The 21,721-nt window shown below is 43.5% G+C and overlaps 1 protein-coding gene across 1 annotated transcript; it reads left to right on the top strand.

Moving 5' to 3' along the window:
* The first annotated feature begins 1,423 nt into the window (after nucleotides 1–1,423).
* Nucleotides 1,424–21,437, top strand: CCND1 (cyclin D1). Its single transcript, XM_029060316.2, has 6 exons — nucleotides 1,424–1,440; nucleotides 3,708–3,931; nucleotides 5,676–5,891; nucleotides 6,906–7,065; nucleotides 12,930–13,078; nucleotides 18,090–21,437. Exons 2-6 carry the CDS (start codon nucleotides 3,734–3,736, stop codon nucleotides 18,243–18,245), a joined length of 879 nt encoding a protein of 292 aa, XP_028916149.1. The 5' UTR covers nucleotides 1,424–1,440; nucleotides 3,708–3,733; the 3' UTR covers nucleotides 18,246–21,437.
* Nucleotides 21,438–21,721: the final 284 nt, after the last annotated feature.

The following is a 21,721-nucleotide window of genomic DNA, read 5'->3' as shown; positions in this document are numbered from 1 at the left end:
AAGAAACACCGGTTTTGTAACCTCAGATCTCATTGGGCTTTCCAAGCAATTTCTGCGGGGGGTGGTGAAAAAATACCAGGGTAATTCATACCACAGAGGGGTAGGAGTTAATTGCTCTCTGCACTAAGCGACGACTTTGGGGGTTCTGCAGAAATGGCCTTATTTCGCGCAATCTCCATAAACCTGAACAGAACACGTGCTCTGCCTGCCTGGGGAAGACTGATCGGAAAGAGAAGTACTTGCGTGCATGTTTTTAAGCAACCCCTAAGAACTTAGCCAACTGAAATGAGAGCCGGGCTTGAACTAGGGAGCATTTTTCAATGAAGGACTTAAAAAAAAAGTTTAACAATGAAAAACATTGACTGATGGGATTGGGGGGAGGGAGGAGGCGGAGGGGAGGAGGAATGGGGGAGGAGGGGAGGAGGAATGGGGGAGGAGGAGGAGGAGGAGGAGGAGAAAGGGAGGAGGGGTCTCGAAACCCTTTAAACTTGCCGTCAGGTATCTGGCTCAAGGTGATTCCACCTACACGTGTGGGAAGTGGTTTGTTTAATCTATGGCATTCTTACAAACAAAAAAGAGGATGGGTATTCCTGCCGGGGATCGGAGTAAAACTTTCGACCGGTAAAGCCATCCAAGGGCTAGTCCTCAATAATGCTGTCTCTCCCCCCACCACCCTGCCCTGCTTCCCCATTCTGCTCCCCAAGGGGCTACAGAGGATGATTTTTAGAGATTTGGAAAGTTGCCTTCTCCTCTCCTTTCACCCCACACCAACCTCTGCCCGGTTCCTTCTCTGCTTCTCCCCCGCCCCCCGGCTTCCCACACCAAAGGGCGCTCGCGAACACGACGTTTTCCAACTAATTTGCAGCCTTGCACGGTTTGAAGTCATTCCAAAAGAACTTTGACTGCAAGGGAGGGGAAGATAGAGAAATTATTTTAATTGCATTTGGATTTTCCTTTAAATAAACGTGGTTTCACTCTTGGGTAAGGCGGTCTTTGTCTCCCAATCATAATCATAAACTAAGTGTAGTGCACTCTAAAATCAGTTCATAATCCTCGGATGCTGCTTCGTGGTGGGTTTGAAAAAGACAGCGCTCAAAATTTAACATTTTGAACACACTTTCTTTTTTAAATACCTTCTCTTTAAAAAAAAAACAAACCCACGACTTTTTTTTTTTTTTGCACTCCGGAAGGCATTTTTCACCCAAGGTCTGAATGCTTAGTTACCTCGGATGTTTAGACATGCAACACGGTATAGCCGGTGGAGGTCAACCGTGGCCGCCTTCCCTCCCCTGACTTGGCCCCGAAGAAGAATCCCCTTCTTAACCGGAGGTTCCTTGACGGCGTTTCACGTTTCTCAGTTGGCGTTGCACTTTTGAGTCCCTCCCTGAATCGTCGCCGAAATCAACGAAGTTCCTCGTTCAGATCTGCCCGATCCGCCTGGTAACAGATCTATTCCCCTATTGGCTTATGCTAATTCCAGTTTCCTCTTGTATTTCAACCCGGTTTGGGGGAAGTTCCCTCCAGGAATTAGAGCCAATTTTGTTTAAGTGGGCGATCTCCTTTATGCAACATTGCCACACGCAGAAGCGGGGCAGTCGTTGCACCGTCAGCTGGGTGGTGGTGGGTGGAGGGGGGGAGTTCTGTCTCCCTGTCGACAGGAAAAACTGTAGATGATACCACTCAGGCTCATAAATCATCCGGGCTGCCACACCGTCGCGGATTTTATGAATGAAAAAGCCGCATCGCTTGCATCGTGCTAGGGCTGATGCACAAGAGGCATCGCACTGTTGAAATAAAAGGAAATGTTTGTTGCAGGGGGAGGGGAGGAGGGGGGTTGTGTGTGTGTGTGTGTGTGTGAGAGAGACACACAACCAGTCTCTCATCCATCCACCACGCATGGAGAGGTCTTATTGTATATTCCGGTTCACTGCTAGGATTACCAATTCTTGAAGGGACGGAATATCCTTGGGATGACTTGGAAAAATCACTTGGAAAAAGGTCAATGCTCCAAGCAGCGATTTATCCGTCTCCTTTTTGAAGGAGGCGGGGTGGGGAGGGGGGCTTCCGACCATTAAGGATTATTATAACAAAAACAGTTCTTTCGCATGAGGCAGGTAGGAAGGCTCAGGTGAGCTTCACGTGGTTCTCAAGGTGGTCCTCGAGTTTAAAGCTGCAAGCATTAAAAGCGAAGTAGTGTCTTAAACTGGACGTGAAGTGGAGTAGCATTTTTTTTTTAATTAAAGAGAGAAAATCCTCCTTTGCTTTTTATAGGTGCAGATGCATCTTCGCTCAAGTTTGGGAAAATACACTGTTTCAGAAAAGTACTAGAGTGCCGTAGCATTAGAACCTGATAGAGTTTTCACATAAATCAGTATTGCATACAAACCGTAACTGGGCTGCTCTACCTGATTATCTCTCGCAACTTGGAAAAAGTTCAGGCTTTATGTGGGTAGTAGTAAACTTTTTAATACCACGGGAAGCCCTTCCTCTCACCCCCCCAAAGTAAGACTTGTCAAGAAAATACAGGATTATGTGACATGGAAAAAAGCATGTTAAATCCCTCCCGTGAATTTTTATTTTGAGATTCTTGCAACCAAATCTGGGGCTATAATCAGTTTAAATTGTTAAATTCTTCTTTTAGAAAATTAGTTAGCGCTAACCCCATGGTAAATTTAGGAACTGTGGCAATAGACTATATAAATTTTCAGTTTCCTGGATTTTTCTTCCTTTTGAAATATAGTGCAGGAAATGCAATCCACCATTTTGTTATGATAGTCATGTATGGAAGATTTTAATTTTAAATATATATGTGATCTCTTGCCTGTTTAGGGTTAACTTGCTCAGTTTCGATGAACTATCACCCATCTCCTGTTTGCTAGGTGAAAACTTAAATGAAAAAAAAAAACCCTAAAAAGCAGGAATTGTGATCTTTCACAAGTTTCCAAAGTTTATGTAATATTGCAAATGAAAGAAAAAAAAGCATACCTCATTGTATGTCCCTTACATTCTTAGGGTTTTTTTTTCTTTTGCCTACCCTAAGAACACTAATATTTGGTGCAAGTGGCCCCCAAAGTTCGCATATGTACTTGAACGTCTGGCTGTGTGTGGCCTGGTTTCATTCATAATTTGTCACACGCTGCATAACCATCTCCATTTTTAAAACGATGCATGATCCACAGAGATAATTTGGATTTTCCTGCACCTCTCTTCCCTTCTTTTAAAGAAAGCTAGTCTGTCTGATTTGCATTTCTATTAAATCCTGCTTCTGTTTAAACTAAGCAAAGGGGAAGGACTTGGGAGCCTATGGGATGGCTTTAAGGCTCTGCCCCTTGCTTTTGGCTTCTCTTCTTCCCCCTCACCCTCCCACCCCCTCTCCCCTCCTCCCCTTCCCTCTCTTTCTCATTCTCTCTTGTGCTTTGATCTCTGCTTAACAACAGTAACGTCACAAGGACTACAGGAGAGTTTTGTTGGAAGTTGCAAAGTTCTGGAGCCTCCAGAGGGCTGTAGCAGCAGTAGCAGCAAGCAGCATCCAAGGAACTCCTGGAAGGGGGGGAAGAAGAGAGGGAGAGGGAGGGAGAGAGGGAAAGCGAGAGCAAGAGAGAGCGAGCAGGGGGGAGAGAGAGAGAGAGAGAGCCAGAGCAAGAGAGAGCGAGAAGGCGAGAAGGAGAAAGAGGAGCAGGAGAGAGGGAGATAACCTTATTTCTTAGGAAGCTCAACTGAGAAGGAGACCGTCATGGAACATCAGCTGCTGTGCTGCGAAGTGGAAACCATCAGGAGAGCCTACCTAGACGCCAACCTTCTGAATGACCGAGTCCTGCAGACCATGCTGAAGGCAGAAGAGACCTGTTCGCCCTCTGTGTCCTACTTTAAATGTGTGCAGAAAGAAATCTTGCCGTATATGCGGAAAATTGTTGCAACTTGGATGTTGGAGGTTGGTTTGCTCAGAGATTTCTTTAAAACCTTCTGCGGTTATCGACCCCAAAACCCTTGGGTTTTTTTTGCACCCTTTTCCAACCCCTTCCTCTCCACCTCCAACCCTGAAGCCTTTTCAGAACCGTTTTTGAATGATATCGTGGATGGTGGGGGGGGGGGGAGGTCAACTGTGTTAAAAATAGATATGTATTATATCTTTTAGCAAGAAAGAAATGGGGAAGTGTATGGTGGGGGGACAGGAAAAAATCCAGGGTGAGGGGTTGTCTCCTAGGATTATTTGCCGGGGGGGGGGGTTTGAAGTCGATGCCAGAGAAATAAAGCATTTGGGAAAGTTTGCGAACCCCTTGTCAAACCTCGATGCGGTTCCTGCTTTTAGATCGGCCACCGGGTAGACACTGTATCTGCCCGCTCCTTTGCCTCGCCGCTGCAGCCCAAATCCGCCAGCTATTGGGGGGGTATGTGTGTGCGGCGGGGGGGGAACTGATTTTATTTTAAATTAATATCCATGTACACGTATGCAAGTGCTGCTCGTGCCAGTATTCTGCGCCATCTTTGTTCTTTTATTGCAAAGCAAAAGTGTTTATTAATAATTAGGGGGTGGGGAGAGGGGGGAGGCTTTCCTAGAGCCACGCCGGAGGTTGGGGGGGGGCGTTGGGGCCGGGCTGAAGCCGGTGGTGGGGGGGGTCCCCGAAACTTTTGGGGGGAGCCGGCCCGGGGGGGTGGGGGGGCTTTCTTTGTTCGGAGCCCGAGGGCGAGCCGTGACCCTCAGACATGCTGGTGCAGAGAGGGAGTTCTCCCTCTGCAAGGTCGCATGGCCCCAGAGCAACGGGGCCGGGCCCCATCCTTTTTCCCCCACCCTCCCCACCCCGGCCGGCCGCCTTGGGAGGCCTGCCCCAAGGGAGCTAGGAAGGGGGGCAGCCGGTCCTGCATTTCAGGGGGGTCTGGCCGGGAGGTATTTTCGATTAATTTCCCCCCCGAATGCGGCGTGGTGCCCTTGCAGGGAGGAAGTGTCGCACGCTGCTTTCTGGGGGAAGAGAGGAGGGAGGGGGGGTCGGCCGAATTTCCTTTCGGGGGGCGCCTCCGGGGCCACCTTCGGCCCCCCTCGGGGCCGGGATCGGTAAAGGGCCTCGCGGGGGTCATTTTCAGGGGTTTTTCGTGCGGGTGGGGATTTTTTAAATATTTTTAAATATTTTTTGAAAAGATGACGTCTGGGGAAATGCGGCGGAGGCGGCTCAGGACGCCACCTTTGTGTCTCGCAGCAGTAACAGCAGCAGCAGCAGGAGGAAAATCGGATAGCAGTTCTGTCTGCCTGCCGCCTGCACTTTTTCCCCCCCAAAAATGTATTTTATGTCTCTGCTTGCTCGCTCACCGCCCCCCCCATTTTCTTTTCTGCTGGGGATGGATCGTCTGGAGCTCCAGGGAACAAGAAGCACCCCCCTAATTCCCCTCGAGATAGAGATGAGCAGCCTTTCTCCCTGCCACATTTTTCACTTCTGCACTCCCCCCCTTTCGACTTTCTCTTTCAGTTTCTCGAGGTTGGGGGGACCTTGACGGGTGGGTCGAGGAAAGACGGAAAGGGCCGATTTTCTTTTAAATTTGCTCTATACCTCGTCCCACCATCTCTCCCCCCCTCTGTTTGCCCTTCAAGCCCCGATGGCCTCTTCTGTACACATGTTGTTTAAAACATAACATCTGCTTTTTTTTCTCCCCGAGTTTGCTTCAAAGGTCTCTCTCTGTTGCAGGTTTGCGAAGAGCAGAAGTGTGAAGAGGAGGTGTTTCCCCTGGCCATGAATTATCTGGATAGGTTTTTGTCGCTGGAACCCCTGAAGAAGAACCGATTGCAACTGCTGGGAGCTACCTGCATGTTTGTGGCTTCAAAAATGAAGGAAACTATCCCTCTGACCGCAGAGAAACTGTGCATTTATACCGATAATTCCATTCGACCTGACGAATTACTGGTAATTTCCTGTTTACCGCATCCGAGAGGGAAAAAAAAAATATCGAGGGAGAACGGCTGCATTCCCCCCACCCACCCTTTTTCCCCCCAGTCCGGGCCCTTTGCAGACTACCTAACCCCACGATCTGCAGGCTGTTAATAAAAGAGTTAGAAATATAAAGACAACCAAGACATCACCCTCCCAATTCACTGCAACCCCTCGAGTGCACCACGAGTCGGGGACCCGTAAATTTCACCAACCCGGGGCTGCAAAGCCTGCTATGGTGTGGAGAGGCCCAGGAGGCGACCCTACATGGGCCGGCCTGCACTTATCTCCAGGCCCCATCTTCTCCCGAGGGGGAGCGGTGCCTGCCAGATACGGCCTTCGTGGGGAGAGAATCGGGTTGAGATCTACCCCACACCCAAAGATGTTCAATAACTATCGTCACCACACGGCTTTTCCCCTCCCCACCCCCAGCCGGCCCCTTCTTCTTCCTCTTTCTCCCCCCGCCCCCCCCAGGACCGCCCCGACTCGACTATACCGCGGTTGTCACAAGTACAGTAACGTGGCTGGAAAAATGGACCTCGCGCGCCCTCTAGCGGCGCTGCTGTTTTCTCACTCCGCTAATTAGCTGAGCATTTCGTTCCAGATGGTGGGAGGTCTTTTGTCTGCCCTTTTGCAAATAATCCCCCTCATACTAATAATATTTTCACAGAACACCTTCTGCCCTTTTTTTCCTAATGGAGGAGGCAGGTTGTTTTTCCCCTGCGCTATCGAATTATGTTCCTCCCTACCTCTCTACCATAGGGTGCATCTCGCCCAAAGGGCCCGGCCCTGCAAACCAGTATCCCATGAAAGCAGTAAAGACCGGACGATGACCCAAGTCTTGCTCTAGACATCCCCCTTCCCCCCGCCCTTGGTCTCTCTCGAGAAGTGGCTGACAGCTTCTCCTGGAGCAAAATGTCGAGCGGAAGCCTCTAACCACTTTTATCTCCCCTCTCCTTCCGTTTTCTCCCCTTTCTCGCTCTTTCACAGCAAATGGAGCTGCTGTTGGTAAATAAGCTGAAGTGGAATCTGGCCGCCATGACTCCACACGATTTCATTGAACATTTCCTTTCTAAAATGCCCCTGGCTGAAGAAAACAAACAGATCATCCGCAAACACGCCCAGACTTTTGTGGCTCTCTGCGCTACAGGTATGTGAAGCGACAGCCCCCACCCCTCACTCTGCACATTGGGCAGGGAACTTTTCCACTAATTCTGTTTCATGTAATCTCTCAAGAGTTTAAAACGGTGCTCCGCACATAGTAAGTACTCAATAAATGCCATTGATTGATCCATTGAATAAATGCCATTGATTGATCCATTGATCGATCTGGAACCCCTCCTACCCCCTCCCTCTCCTCTTGAACCACTAGAGCTCCAGAGGAAGGGTGCAGCAATCTGGATCTGCCTTGCACCGCACCTCAAACCGGTAAACCGGTAAACCGGTGGGACAGGGGCTTTAAGGAGGTTTTAGCCCCATTGTGTGCAAGGTTAGATCCCTGCCTAGGGCATCGGGTGCCTGGGAAGAGGGTGAGTGGAGAGAGATGTCTTTTAGAAAAGCAAGTAGGTGTGTGTGTGTGTGTGTGCGGGTTTCTTATTTGTTTGTTTGGTTTTATTAATCTTAGTTGGAGTGAGGCGGGGTAGGACTCAGCCTGACTCTGAAATTCCCCCCACAGAGCAGCACAGCTGCAGGCAGGCGGGGCCTTGGCTGCAGGGCTGGAAGCAACCCACAGTCTTGCATGCAAGCCGGGACCCCGGCTGGCTGTATGGAATTTGGGGGGGGGGGATATGGGGGGGCGTGGGGGAGGGCAGGGGGAAATTCCCTGCTGTTGTACCAACTTGCAGGCAGGTTTCAGCTTCCGGGCTGAGGACAGGAGCCGCCTGTCTCCCCCCGCCCCAAGTCCCCATTCCTCCCTCCATGCATCCCTGAAGCGTCCCATCGCCCCCCCCTCCCCGGCCTCTCGCTGGAGCTGGGCCGCCAGCCAGAGGGGGCCTGGTGGGGAGGCGGGGGTGAGGCAGACAGGCAGGCAGGCAGGGAAGGGGCGAGCCCCAAGCAGCCTGCACCACGTGCTCCCTGCAGCCTGGCCATGTGCGGGGGCGGGGGCCGCCGCAGGAGAAGCTCTGGGCACCGAGGCCCCTGGCCCAGTTGTGCCTCTGTGCCAAGGGCCCGTGCGCGGCAGAGGGCGGGGAAGAGGAGGAGGAGGAGCGGTGGCATTGGTGGCGCCGGCAGCCGCGGTCTCCGTTCCTGCCAGAAGGAGGGGCGTGTTGGAGCCAGCTCTGAGGTGGGTGGCTGCAGAGGGAGATCACCTCGTTCTGCCTCCCTGCCTCCTCCCTCCATCCTCCACCCTCCACCCCCGGGCACCACTTTGACCCAGGTTGCCCGCCTCACGTGCTCCTAGGGTTTGCAAGTAGCCCCCAGCCCCCAGACCGATCCTGGCCCAGCTCCCGCCTTCAGTGCTCCACTCCCCCCCGACCAGTTTCCTCATCCTCATTACTCTCTCCTTTAAGTCCATGCCTTGCAGGGCTCCCAACTCAGTGGTTTCTCTCCTGATCACTGATCCTGGTCACACAGGCCTGTGGGAGGGGAAACTGGCAACAAAATGGGACTGTTGACACTAAAGGGCACAGAGTGTGTCCTCGTTGTCGCCCCTGGCTTTCACCCACCCCCCTTCCACCAAAGGAGACCAGGCTTCAGAGGGAGTGGGCAATCCCTCTTTCTACCCGGACTAGCAAGTGCGGGAAAGGCCACTGAATAGGGTAGATGGAGGGGTGAAGGGGAATATTGCAAAACAAACCAAACTCTCCCCCTTCCCCATTCCCTACTAGGCAATAAAGGCTTAACTCTTCTACCAGACAGACTTCCCCCTCGCCCCCCCACCCTTTAATAAAATCTGGACTGAGTTCCGCTTTAGGAATTGTGTCCCTGGTATTTCAGGATAGTTTTGCATTAGACAAGAGCTGGGAAAATTGCCCCCCTGGCCATTCAACTCTGAATCCTCAATTGCTCATTAATCACTCACCCATTTGCTAAGTTCAGATTTTAGGGGGGGCTCATGGAGACTCCTTAGGAAACAAGCATAGAATTTTCTGTGGGTTTTGATTCTATTGCCCTCCCTTGGATTCCTCACAGAGCTATTTCCTGATCCTTCTGGGAAGCCATGACTCCTCCCTAAATATTAAGAAAGGGTTGTGTTTCAGGGCTTTACCCTACAGTGCTGGGGCCCAGGCCCTCGGTGGGAGTCCAGTTCAAATGTCTGACCCAAAGGTGCGCTAAGCAGCTAAGATATTTGAAGCTTTCACATACCCTTTTACGGAACTGGAAATGTTTTCTTAGAATCAAAATCGCTGGAAGATAAATAATGACTGCCTCAAATCAGTGGTTCTGCAGTAAATACATACAGGGCCTATCCTACCGGTTGAGTCCACTTTCAATTGGATGTTGTTCCTGGATGTATGTGAGTAGATGTGTTTAGTTATTACCAATCTCCCATTTGAAATTGGGATGTTTAACCTGGGTTGTGCTGGCAGTGGCAGTGGAGAAAACAAGAATAGTTCAAAGGTTGTCGACTAGCTAGGATTCCAGTACTTTGATCTACTGTCAGTCAATGTTGTTATGTAGAGAGGGCCTATATTTAACACTGTAGTGCATATGACCCTAGTTAATTGAAAGTATTGTACCCTGAGGAATGTTTCAAGATTTATGTTGAAAATGATGATCTTCATTTTTAGTGACCTTTTTCACTCCTCCTTTGGTGTTACCTTTCTTCCTCCTCTCCGCCCCCCCCACCATTTTTTATAATAAGGTCTGCGTAGTTATGTAATGCTTATTGGAAATTTGGGATTCCAAATCGGGATAAAGAATATCTAGTTGGAACAATAGCATCACTTGGGCTTCTTGTAGATTTGGATGTGTGTATGTTGGGTTTTCTAAACTCTGTTTAGGTTAACCTAATTCAGATTAATTGCAATCTGTGTTTTATTTGGTCTGGCCACTTCGGTTGAGCATTACTTGAAATACAGTCTGTGCCCTAAGCTATGGGGAGATCACTTGAGAGGAGTCAGCGAAGTCATTTAAGTAATTTTTTTTTAAAGTTCTAATAAAGGCAGAAGAAGGGTTTTTCTTTTCCACGAGAAAGGATGTTTAAAGGTAATGTGGAGAAGAATTATGATTCCATTTGAATTCTCCAGAGAACAGGATTATGTTTTTTCTTCCTATTAATATGTGCATATATGTATAAAATATACACTTTTTTTTAATACCAAGGACCTTCTTTGTGCTGCGGTAGGTTAGAAAAAAATTACCAGTTTTGTTTGAAGTTAACACATAATTGAGCTTAATGAATGGGCCTTGGCAAGGGCAAGCAATGCAAGGATAACTCAAAGAAATGAGGCTCTTTTGCCCAACCTAAAGAACAGTGTTAAGGAAAACTCAGCCCTTTACAACAAAACAATGAATAGGAACAAATATTGGAGCTTCAGCATTTAATTATGTACCTCTCCTTATCTAAACATATGAGGCCTTTCCTCCACCCCCTTTAATGGAAAAAAAAGCCTTTGAAACAAGTTTGCCACAATTATTCTATTCTATACGCTTTAAAATTGAGTCTCAAGGTATGTGACCAGTTGGAACCTGTTGCATCTTGCAGAAGTGATTTATGTGTGCAGTTTTGATTTGCCTCAATGAAAAGATTTTCATTCATAGCTCCCAGCTCTCAGACTGGATGGAATTGCCCCATTTAAAAAGGAAAAGAGGTGACTCGCCTTGTTAGGAATTTTTTTTAAGTCGTTACAGCGCCTAGATGCTTGCTTTGTCCTCCCTTCAGGGTGGCTGGCATTCTTCTCTCTCCCCCTTCTCTCTCCCTCTCTCTCTTTTTAACAACGCTGAAGTTGTTTATTCTTTTTGGATGAAGTCTCAGATAGGCTACTGGGGATGTGTGCTTCAATTGATGGGGGCCCCTTCTCCATTGTGGCTGTGTCAGGTCTAATTCATCTCACCGAATTCCCCTTGTTCCTGAGCGCTCAATAGCGCAAGATGAGGCGATGGAGGTTGACAATGATGCCACACTCTTAACTTGGGGGCATCCAATTACAGGCGAGAGGGGCCCCCCTGATTAATATGCTGAAATTAGTGGCCTCTGCCACAAATAATTCCTTGTTGAGCACAACAAAAAGACAGTCCATGCTGCTTGTCTGGAGTGGTTATGGGCCAGAAAGGGAAAGACAGAATCATCATTTAAACTTCATTATCACTTTTCCACCTTTAAATAATAAGTGAGTGGGTGTTTGTGTGTGTGGGTGACTGAACTTCTCTTCTTGTTTATCATCCTTTCAAGAAAAGAAAATATTCCCAACCATTAGAAAACTTGTTCATGTTAGGACTCTGTCTACTAATTTGCTTTTTCACATTATAGTTTCATAGAAATCAGTATTAGTGTAATTTTTTTAGCATGTTTAAGGAAAAAGGTAATAAAATAACCATATGCTGTAACTGCCTTTTGTGTACATTTTCAGAAAGGTAAGCACAAGTCTCATCTCGGGGAGGGAGAGGGTGGTTATGTGTACGTTGAGCATCCAGTGACAGCAAACGGGAATCGGAAAATTTAGGAAGGTAGGCAGCAAGGTGAGAATGGACACATCAAAAATAATGGGTGATTCTTCTGTTTACTAATGTCAGTGACTATCAACTTTCTTAAATGAATCCCTAATCTAGATTAAGTACCCAGAACAATTAACACTTTGGGGGAAGTCTAGGATGAATGTGAATCTGTTAAACAGTGCATAGAGAACTTTGTTATAAAACTCTATGGTGTCGTTTCATTTTTCCAGCAGATAATTAATTCCCAATAGTGACAGAACATATAAATCACTTCTCTTGTGCTACAAAATGCATTATGCCAGGTTGCAGTCCTTGGATTACTTTTTTTTTTTAAAAAAAAAAGCATGTCAGATGATTATTTCTTCTAAGTGATGATCGTGTAGGTGATTTTTAAAATTGTTGATGGTTATAGCTTTTTGAAATTCCAGTGAAAGTCAGGTTCATTAAAGGTGCTTTGCCACTAACGTTCCAATCCCCTTCCACCCAAAGCCCCCTGGGGAAATTAAAACCTTGAGAAATTTAGTAGGGCAAAATCTTTCTACCTTTCTCTTAAACTTTGCCACAAATTAAATGCATTCCTAATTAGAAGAAAGAGCTTTAAGCATCAAAATGTGGATTATTCCATAATGCTACTACTAATAATAAAAGAAATAACTTTCTAAATGGCAGAGATAGGCCCCTCAAGGAATCATGGGAGTGGCTTTGTCAAGCGACCTACAGCAATGCGGTCTGGACTGAGGCCCAGGCTCTTGTCAGCATGGTGTCACATCAGAATGTAACTGATTGTCCGCCAGTTCTCCGGACCCCCGTCACTTAAGTTATGCCACATTACATTAAATCTCTGTTGCCAGGATGGATAGCGGCCAGTGACAGGAGACTAGGTGGAGACAAAGAATTTTTAAGATGAAGCCTTCATTTAAATATGTATTATCCAGTGGCTGATAGGTTTGAGCAGTGGGGCTGGGTTTATATACACAATATATGCGTATGTATATTAATGTTCCATATGAATGTTAATGTATATGCACATAAACATTTAAAATGTGGCCTTTTTTGTTTTCAGGTCGATGTGTAGACCTAAATAACATTCTTATGTCTTATCCCTTGCATATCACATTTGCAGTGATTTTGTCGGGCTTGGTAGGCTGTCTGTAAGTAATAGAGTTCAGGAACGTGCCCTACCTCTTCCTATTATCTAACCCAAAGTTACATATTATAAAATAACGTAATGAGTCTCTTGGGACTTTGTAAAAGTGAAATGATCAATAGTTGCTGGGGTATTATTAGGGTGTTTTTTTGTGTGTGTTCCCCAAAATTTTGAAGGGTGAAAACTTTCTCTGATATTTTGGTGTCACGAGTGAGAAGCCTATTCCTGTGCTGAATTTTTTTTCCTTTTTTTCTTTTTTTTGTGTGTGACAGATGTTAAGTTCATTTCAAATCCACCCTCCATGATTGCGGCAGGTAGCGTGGTAGCAGCAGTACAAGGTCTCCACTTGGGAAGTTCTAACACTTTTCTCACCTATCAACGCCTCACACGCTTCCTATCACAAGTTATTAAATGTGACCCGGTAAGTGATCATTGTTATGGCTCTTGGATAGAAGTAGAGATTGGAAGTAGTTTTCTCAGACGTTCTGCTTAGCTCTCTTAAACCCTCACAACCGAGGATTTCATTAAAACCAGAGGGTTTCATTTTCATCAATAACTGGAGAGTTTCCCAGCAGCAGTCCGTTGGTGCAAAATGCCACAGTCAGGTCTAGGGTTCCTAATGGTCACCAAACACATCAACAAAGCAAAGGAAACTATTAATTGGTTTGGGACAATTACAGAGCCCTGTATTCTGTTTGTAGGTAATTAACCAGTAGCCTGCTTAGGACAAAACCTGTAAAATCAGGCTAGAAAATAGTTCCCAAGATTGCCTTTAAATTGGAACTCATGGTATCTCTGACCTTATCTTTGACCACTACTGAGACTCTTTATTGTGCCAAGTGGTGTGAAAAGCCTTTCTGAAGGGGGTTCTAATTATCTAATTTGGTTTATTATGTGTTAGACCTGCACAGTAGCTGGTATTGAATTCCTCTTGGAGTGAATGCTTGTCTCACGACTTTCTGACAAGGTAGATGGTCATCGCAGAACTCTCATGTTACCCTGTGGCTTCCAGGAGATGCACATCAGTAACTAGTGAGCCATAAACCTTTCATGAGTGAATGGGCCAGGAAGAGAGCCTACAAGGAAGGCCTAAAGTCAATGATCCATGACATAATGGTGTGTGAAGTTGGGGCAGAGTTTAGCTTTGTTTGGTGACAATATGGACGACCAGTAAATAGATGGTTTAAAAAGGTTCTTGTGAGGTCCTACAATAATGGACAATAAGTCAGATAAAGACAACCCTTATTTTATATCACTATCTTTGAGATCCTGCATGAAATTCTACAGTTTACCAGTTGTCCCTTGAAATATTAAATTGTCTTCTCTAGTTCCTTTTTGGAAAAATGACAGTTCTCCAATTATTTGCAGTTTATCGGTAGGTTTTTTTTTCATTAAACGTGGATTCAAGTTTTAAAAGAAAGCCATACCTCCATGAGGGTGTATGAAGTGAAGCAATAATTAGTTTGTATGCCCCAACCTTAAGAAATACCACGGTTCTTCTGTCTCCTAGTAGCTGCAAAGGTACAGATAGGATTCTGACTGCCTCCTAGTGGTCCATATTGGTTCAGCATATATTATCATATCATTCAAGCATTTACTACTCGGGTTAATTTTTATTAATCACCAGGCTAGAACCTAGAGATCCCAGCGGTGTTTGCTGAGAGTTTGGAACGCTAAGAAATATGCCATGTGATATTGTAAAGTACACATATATCAGAGTGTAGCTGACATCTGTCTAATTCAAGACCTAGGAGTCTGGTATTCCTAATTAGATGCTGCCCACGTGGGTAATGATAAATTCAGAAGAGTATTTTTGTTAGTCACCACCACATTTAGTCTGCCACAGCATAGGAGTTTGAGCCACAGAGAAGAGCATATATTGGGTCCTGATTTAGCCGTCGTCAGCGTTCCTTAAACTTTAAGGGAAGAGTTGCTTGATTTTTTTTTTATGGTACTTGTTAATGTAGGTAGATACAGGCTAGTTAGGTCAGACTCAGTCCCTCTACCCCATGGGGCTCCCAGTCTAAGTAGGAGGGAGAATAGGATTGAATCCCATTTTACAATTGAGGAAACTGAAGCACAGAGAAGTTAGGTGACTTGTTCAAGGTCACACAGCAAGCAGTGACAGAGTCAGGATTAGAACCCAAGTTCTCTGACTCCTAGACTCGTGCTCTTTCCACCAGGCCATGCTGCTTCTCTTGATATTTGCCTCAGCTCTGCCTTTACATATAAAATTTTGCCTAGAATTCTTATTTGACTTATAAATAAATGACTGGAACCACTAATATGTAGGGTCATTTAAAATTATTGCCAAAGCCTCATTGAATCAGTTCTTCTCATAACCTTCTTCAAAATAATGCATTAAGTAACCCGGAGGATGAAAAACTAATCGGTTAACTGATTGGTTACAGAAATTGAAAAGCTGGCCCTGTGTTCTTTATAGGGTCATTAAAACTTAGTGATGACCCCTCTTTTGTGGCTTAAAATAAAAAAAACTAGCCATCTAAGTGTAATATCAAGGAGCTGCATTAAATTATCTTTAGTAGGAATCAGTTTATTTTAATTTGAAATTAAATTAACAAAACAATCATCTTAAAACATGTCATGGGTTCAAATAGTAATGAATTTGTTATATCCAGTGAGCAAACTGATTCCTATTGACATGCCAAAGCACAGAATTTTGTTTTATTTAGAAAGAACTAAATATTTTTTAAATATTTTGTACAAAAAATGTTTAAAAGTTATTATTCCTGGCTAATTGGTCATCTTTCTCTAGATGTGAGCAAAGGAATGTTACCTGACTGAAATACATATAAATTAATGTAATAGACTAATTTCCCATATTGTCTTTGATTAGTAATCAATCAGTCGTATTTGTTGAGCACTTACTGTGTGCAGAGCACTGTCCTAAGTGCTCGTGAGAGTACACTATGACAGTTGCATAGCCACGTTCCCTGCCTACAACGAGTTTACAGTCTAGTAGTAATTAGAAATCAGATTGTCAAAGTTAGGATTTTGGTATTGACTGACTTCTGTCAATCTGCTGCTGATTCAGATTGGGTTTCTGTTAATATAGTGGGATTTGCTTGCCCTCCTCTTCCTCCCTTCCCTCAACTAGAGACACCTTCACATATGCCTCTTATCCACAGTGATCTAGGCAATAAATAAAGAATTCCCATGTCCATGATGGAGGTTTGGTGGGATTTTTGTTTTTACACTAGGTTGAATTTCATTGTGAACATTTTATTGTGCATGCTTTATTAGTAAAACTTTTTGAACACCTCCAGGTGAGAACTTTTTTTAATACATTGATAAGAATAATTAAGCACTCAATGAATATGATTAATTGAATGAATGAATAATGAATCAATCCAGGAACTACTGACTATTCCTAAAGCACCCTCTACCCCCAGTCTTTCCTGCTAGATTGTAAACTCCTGGAGAGCAGGGATAATGTGTTCCCTTCTATTGTACTCTCCCAAGCGCTCAGTAAAAGTTGATGGATTGGTGATCGATTGATTGAAAGAATTCGGCTATAGTAATTCATTCAGGAGCCCCTGTTCTGGTTATGTTCTATTAAATTCAGCATTAGGCCTGGTACTGTATTCAGTTGAAGCATGTGATTGATAACACTTCCTCTAGATTGTGTTCAGCCTCTCCTGGAGGTAAAATCAGTGTATATTTTTCCAAGGGCTTTTAAAATTTGCCAATCTCAAATCCAATTGTCATTTTCTGAGCTGGTTGAATTCTCAAAAAACTCAAGGCAGCCAAGTGGTAGTTGTGCTGGCATCATTGGATTTTAAAAAAAAAGTACATAATATATATATATATAAAATACAGTCTCACCTGAAGGGGGAATACCAAGGTAACGAATAGGGAGGCAGAAGATCTGCTCAGGGTAAGAGGAAGAAGCAAAAGGTATGTTGATTCCAAAGACATGACAACTTTAGGATATGTGGCATTTCTTTTTTCCATTTAAAATGCTGTGTGTCTCTGTCGAGAGGAAATATTACACTGGGGTTTAAACCAGGAAAGGTCATAGGTTATGTGTTTTCAGTGAGCTGTAACTGATGGTCTGATCTGCTTAGAGGTAGGATTAACCTCTCTCCCCCTCAGAAAGAACTCGCAGGGAATTGTTTGCTTGAGCTTCTGATCTTATTTTACCCTAAATGCCATGTGCCCTCCTTGGTGGCAGAGAAGGGTCTTATGGTTGGTGGAAATCAGTGAAAAGCTGGTAGATCACACAAGATGCCTCTGAATGGAAGCAGAATTGAAAGTGGGAAATAAAGAAAACAGCAGGCAGGTCACCCTCTCAGAAAAACAACATTCATTCTCAGTCATGCACATCCTAACACTTTTGACGGCAATTTATCATGGAAGACTGGGTTCACGGCAAGGGCTAACGCATGTCAGAGGTTAAATCAGAAAAGGCAGTGCTAAAAGGAAACTTCAAAGTCCTTAATAAAATGGAGTTAAATACATTGAGAAAAGCTGTGGTATTTGTTATAAAGATATGAGTAAATAACCTACCGGAAGAATTTCAGCAACATGCTGTATTGGTGAGTATTTGTTCATGTTGGGTTGGTCATTCTGGGCCCTGGCTCTGGGGCGGTAAATGGAGGGGAAGAAGATAGCTGGCATGTCGAATCAGTCCTCTGCTCCCTTAGCACTTCTTACTATGGATCAAGGTGAATCTGTCTGTGGGCCAAGAATTCAAGGGCAGCTGCAGCACAGGGAGAGATCACATGTAGGGGGGCCTAACGGAACACTGCTACACTTAGAACACCTTGCATTTGGATGGGATGGGCATTTGGTTGAGCCATTGTGCAGGGTGATTTGGACGTGTTAGGCCGAGTACTAATAATTGGCAGGCCAAGTGGAGTTCCTCCCCTGAGAACCCATTCACCAACAACATGAATGGTGCCAGATAGGACAGAAAATGTTCAAAGAAGGCAAGGCTGGCTATAATAAGATATAGATGTCTTCAGACAGATATAATAATTCATTAGCTCAAGTTTTGACTTCTCTCTGTGAGGGATTGAAGGGTCTTCCTTGAAGGGAGTCAGCAAGTTCTTTGGCTCTGTAAGATGGCCAGATACTTCCCCAAGGTCCAGGTTGATCATGCATCTTGATTTATATGCCCATTTTGTGGGGCCAAATAACCTTTATTCACTACCTTTTACCAAGCATCACTCAAGCCCAGAACTCAGCTCAAGAAACTAAAGCCTAGAGAAAGTGGCTTCTGCCCTTGAGGCTTGAGTATTTCTTTTGATCCGAAGCAGAACCTCCTTGGAGTGTTACTTCCGAACCTCCTTGGAGTGTTACTTCTGAACTGTGTTTTTGTTTATTTAGAAGTGTTACTTGCCTTGGGCATCTGGTACAATTTTCTAAAATGGTTGCTATCTTCTTTTTATCACCTTTTCAAACTGTAGGATTGTTTACGAGCCTGCCAAGAACAGATCGAGTCCCTTCTAGAATCCAGTCTGCGTCAGGCACAGCAGCACAGCGTATCTTCAGAAACAAAGACTGTTGAAGATGAAGCAGACCTCTCTTGCACACCCACTGATGTGCGAGATGTGAACATTTAAGAGGACTCTTATACTTGTGGCTTGCCGAGCAATAACACAAACAAAGCAAGGGCATCTGGGAAGGAGTCAGCATCGCTATCCCCCTACAGAAACCCTTTCTCCAGGACGTTTTTATACCAGAAGGGAAAGCTTCACTCTCTTTGTTTTGTTTTTTTTCTTGCTCTTTCTCCCTTCCATCTGTGACTTAAAAAGCAAACAAAAAGTACCACAAAAACTGTCTTAAAAAAAAAGAGAAAAATAGTATTTGCATGGCCCTGAAGGGGGGTGGGTCGTGCTACAAAAATAGAGGATTTTATACAACAATAATCAACTAGTTTTTATATTAAGGTGTTTATGTCTGTATGTTGTAAAAATAGGCATTAACACAAGAAAAATGTCTCCAGGGGAGGTATTAGATTTGATTCCTTACATGTAAAAAAAAAATGACAAAACAAACCATTTTTAAAGTAGAAGAGGGTCTTTAGATAGAAGAAATATTCCTTTTGCTTTTCTTTGAAAGCATAGCTTTAACGCAGTTCCTAGGCTTTTCTGTATCTTGCTTGCTTATGCATTTAGTCACTTTATAATTCGTCTGTAAATTTATTTTATTTCGTAGGTTTTATCCTCTTCACCTTATAAATGGTTAATGTAACCCATAAGTTACCGTATCTTAGTATACAGCATTATTTTATGTTAATCTTTTTGTGCCTGTGGATTACCTGTGCATAAGGCTTGTAGGGTGCCAGCTTAGCATTGCCTGAAGAGGCTCAATGTACTACTCATACGATACTCTATTATAAAGAGAAACCGAAATAGTGACATAATATATTATATTTTTGTAATCCTCATATTTTTGTAGTTACCTGTGTATAAAGTGCTGGTTTGACCCAACAGATTTGCAGCCTGCTCATGCCCAGGTTAAATCCACAGCTAGTTTTTGTTTTTATATTCTAAAACCATTCCATTTCAAAGCACTTTCAGTCCATTAGATATAGGAAATACATTCTTTTATTGTGTGGGAAGTTTTTTTTTTTTTTAATGGAATGGTTTGGAAATATATACGTGCTTGTGTGCAAACTTGGAATTGCAAAGCAAGTGCATTTAACTATGGTGTTAGAGAAAAGGTGATTTTTTTCGAAGGTTGTGTTCCGGTGAGAGAGAATTGCATTCACAAATTGCCAGGATATATTCCTTTCCTTTTCTATAGAAAAGTTGAAGTTTAGAAATCCTTTGGTGCCAACTGATGTTTGTAAATTAGGGGCCTTAAAGGTTCACCTATAGAACACGTAGTTTAAGGATTATCTCTAGATGTTTTACAACTGAAGGTTTTTAAACACTAAAATATATAATTTATAGTTAAGGCTAAAAAGAATATTTATTGCAGAGGATGTTCATAAGGCCAGTATAATTTGTAAAATAATGCAATCTCCCCTTAATTTTAAAATATCTTTCTGCCCTTGATGTTGCAGTTTTAACACAGCTTCTCAATGAAAGAGACTCTTTTCCAAAATACCTGATACGGCCCCATGAAAACATTTTCAAAAGCAAGCTAACCATGAGAAACGCCATAGTTAAAAGTGTAGAATTGGTGTACTTGAAAGAAGTTCTTGTTTCAGTGTATTCCCCCCCCTTTTTTTTTGTTTAGCTACAAATAGAAAATTTGCACATCTTGGCTATGTATCTTTTTTTATTATTATTTAGAAAGTAGTTGAAGGGAGGTGGACATAGCTGTTGAAGTTGATGCTCGAGGAGAATGTGATGGTGAATTGTATGTGAGAAACTGCCGTTAAAGGTGTTGATTGTAAAATTAAAAAAAGAAAAGGAGTGGATGATACTCCATTTTTATTGAGCTGCTATGGATAAATTCCCAGCATGGTTTGAAAAAAATTAACATTGCTTTTCTGTATCTTTGTCATTGTGTTTTGCTGCTATTTTGTGGATCAGTTTTTTTTGTTATACAATGTCATATACTGCCATGTTATAGGTTTTTAATTTTCTCATAGAAAATTATATTATTGACATTTTTTGTAGATTTTTTTATGTGATCAATTTTTACTTAATGTGATTACTGCTCTATTCCAAAAAAGGTTCCTGTTTCACAATACCTCATGCTTCAGTTAACAATGTTTAGACCAGGTTTTAATGTTTGATACACAGTGCCTCATAGTTCTACTGCAAACTGAAATGCATTTGAACGCTATTATTTTGAATGGGTCTCACGATTTGCAACGAGGTTGCATTAATTTAAAAACAGACATTTCAGAAGATCAAGTAATGTCAGTTTTTTTTTTGTTGTTGTTGTTGTGCGTTTATAAAGCTGGATTCTTTGTCTGATCTGGGGTTTATCATCATAGTAGTTTTAAGCTGTGTTACTAGCCACGTTGATATATGGAAGGTGCATTATTATAACTTTGTCTTATATACCAATTTGGGGGTTATCCTTGGGCATCACCATTTGGTATGATAGGATATCTTCTGGAACTCTAAGTATTTTGTGTGTTTAATCTGTTATGATATACTAGTTTTTGTTAATAATAGCATACTGCTAATTTAAAAGAAGCCTGTAAATCTCATAATTAAGCCAGCTAACAGAGTTGTATGCTGAAGAATAATCTAGCTGTTGCCTGTATGCTGCTAAACCAAAACAGAATTAGAACTTACTTTGAGGGCAAATGCAGTTAAGATCCTACACAGTATATACATGCATGGAGAAAACGCATTGCAATGCTACTAGCAGGACCCGGGAGGACTGGATGCATCCTGTCCACATTTCAGGAACATTTCTTACTGCTTACCTCAGAACCATTTCTGTTTGTGGCATCTCTGTGTCTCTGAACCAAACAATAATTATTGAGTTAGTGGTTTGTTGGTTGTATTATGCGTTAAACTCAGTGGCAGTGCGTACTTCAAGTTTTTAAAAAATATTGTATGTACTAAAAGGCCAAAGGCTGATAGCGGGTTCATGTGTCAACAGAGATGCTTTATTTGTCACATTATTTACAAATTTGTAACAATCTAGAGTGAGTGAGCAATTCAGATTTGTACATGTTTTTATATTGTACTTTCGGCATCCCTGGTCTGAAATGCACATTTTCACAAACAGACCTGTAACAGACAAGATTCCAGCAAAAAAAAAAAAAACAAAAAAACAAAACAAAAACAAATACAAAAAAAACCAACCTAAAGTCTAGAAATAAAATTTGTAAAACCCAATGACCCAGCTCTGTGTTCTTCATTGACTAAAGTCTTTCCCCACCTCCCCGCCACACCCCAACCAACCCTCACCATACATTTCAGAAAAGTTACTGACATACTGATGTTAAAGAGCAACACTGTTGAAATCATTATTTTTTTGGAAGTTGAGGATTATAGCAATATTGTGAGTCTTAAATAGTAAATTTGACCATTTGCTATTCAACAGGCATCATAACAGCATGAACTCATTATCTCAGCCCCCTTCTGACAGACCACTAGTGAAAAAAGGCAAGGATAGGGAA

The sequence above is a fragment of the Ornithorhynchus anatinus genome, chromosome 3 (genome assembly GCF_004115215.2).
Source record: "Ornithorhynchus anatinus isolate Pmale09 chromosome 3, mOrnAna1.pri.v4, whole genome shotgun sequence".
NCBI classification, from domain to species: domain Eukaryota; kingdom Metazoa; phylum Chordata; class Mammalia; order Monotremata; family Ornithorhynchidae; genus Ornithorhynchus; species Ornithorhynchus anatinus.
This window is presented reverse-complemented; position numbering and strand designations above follow the sequence as displayed.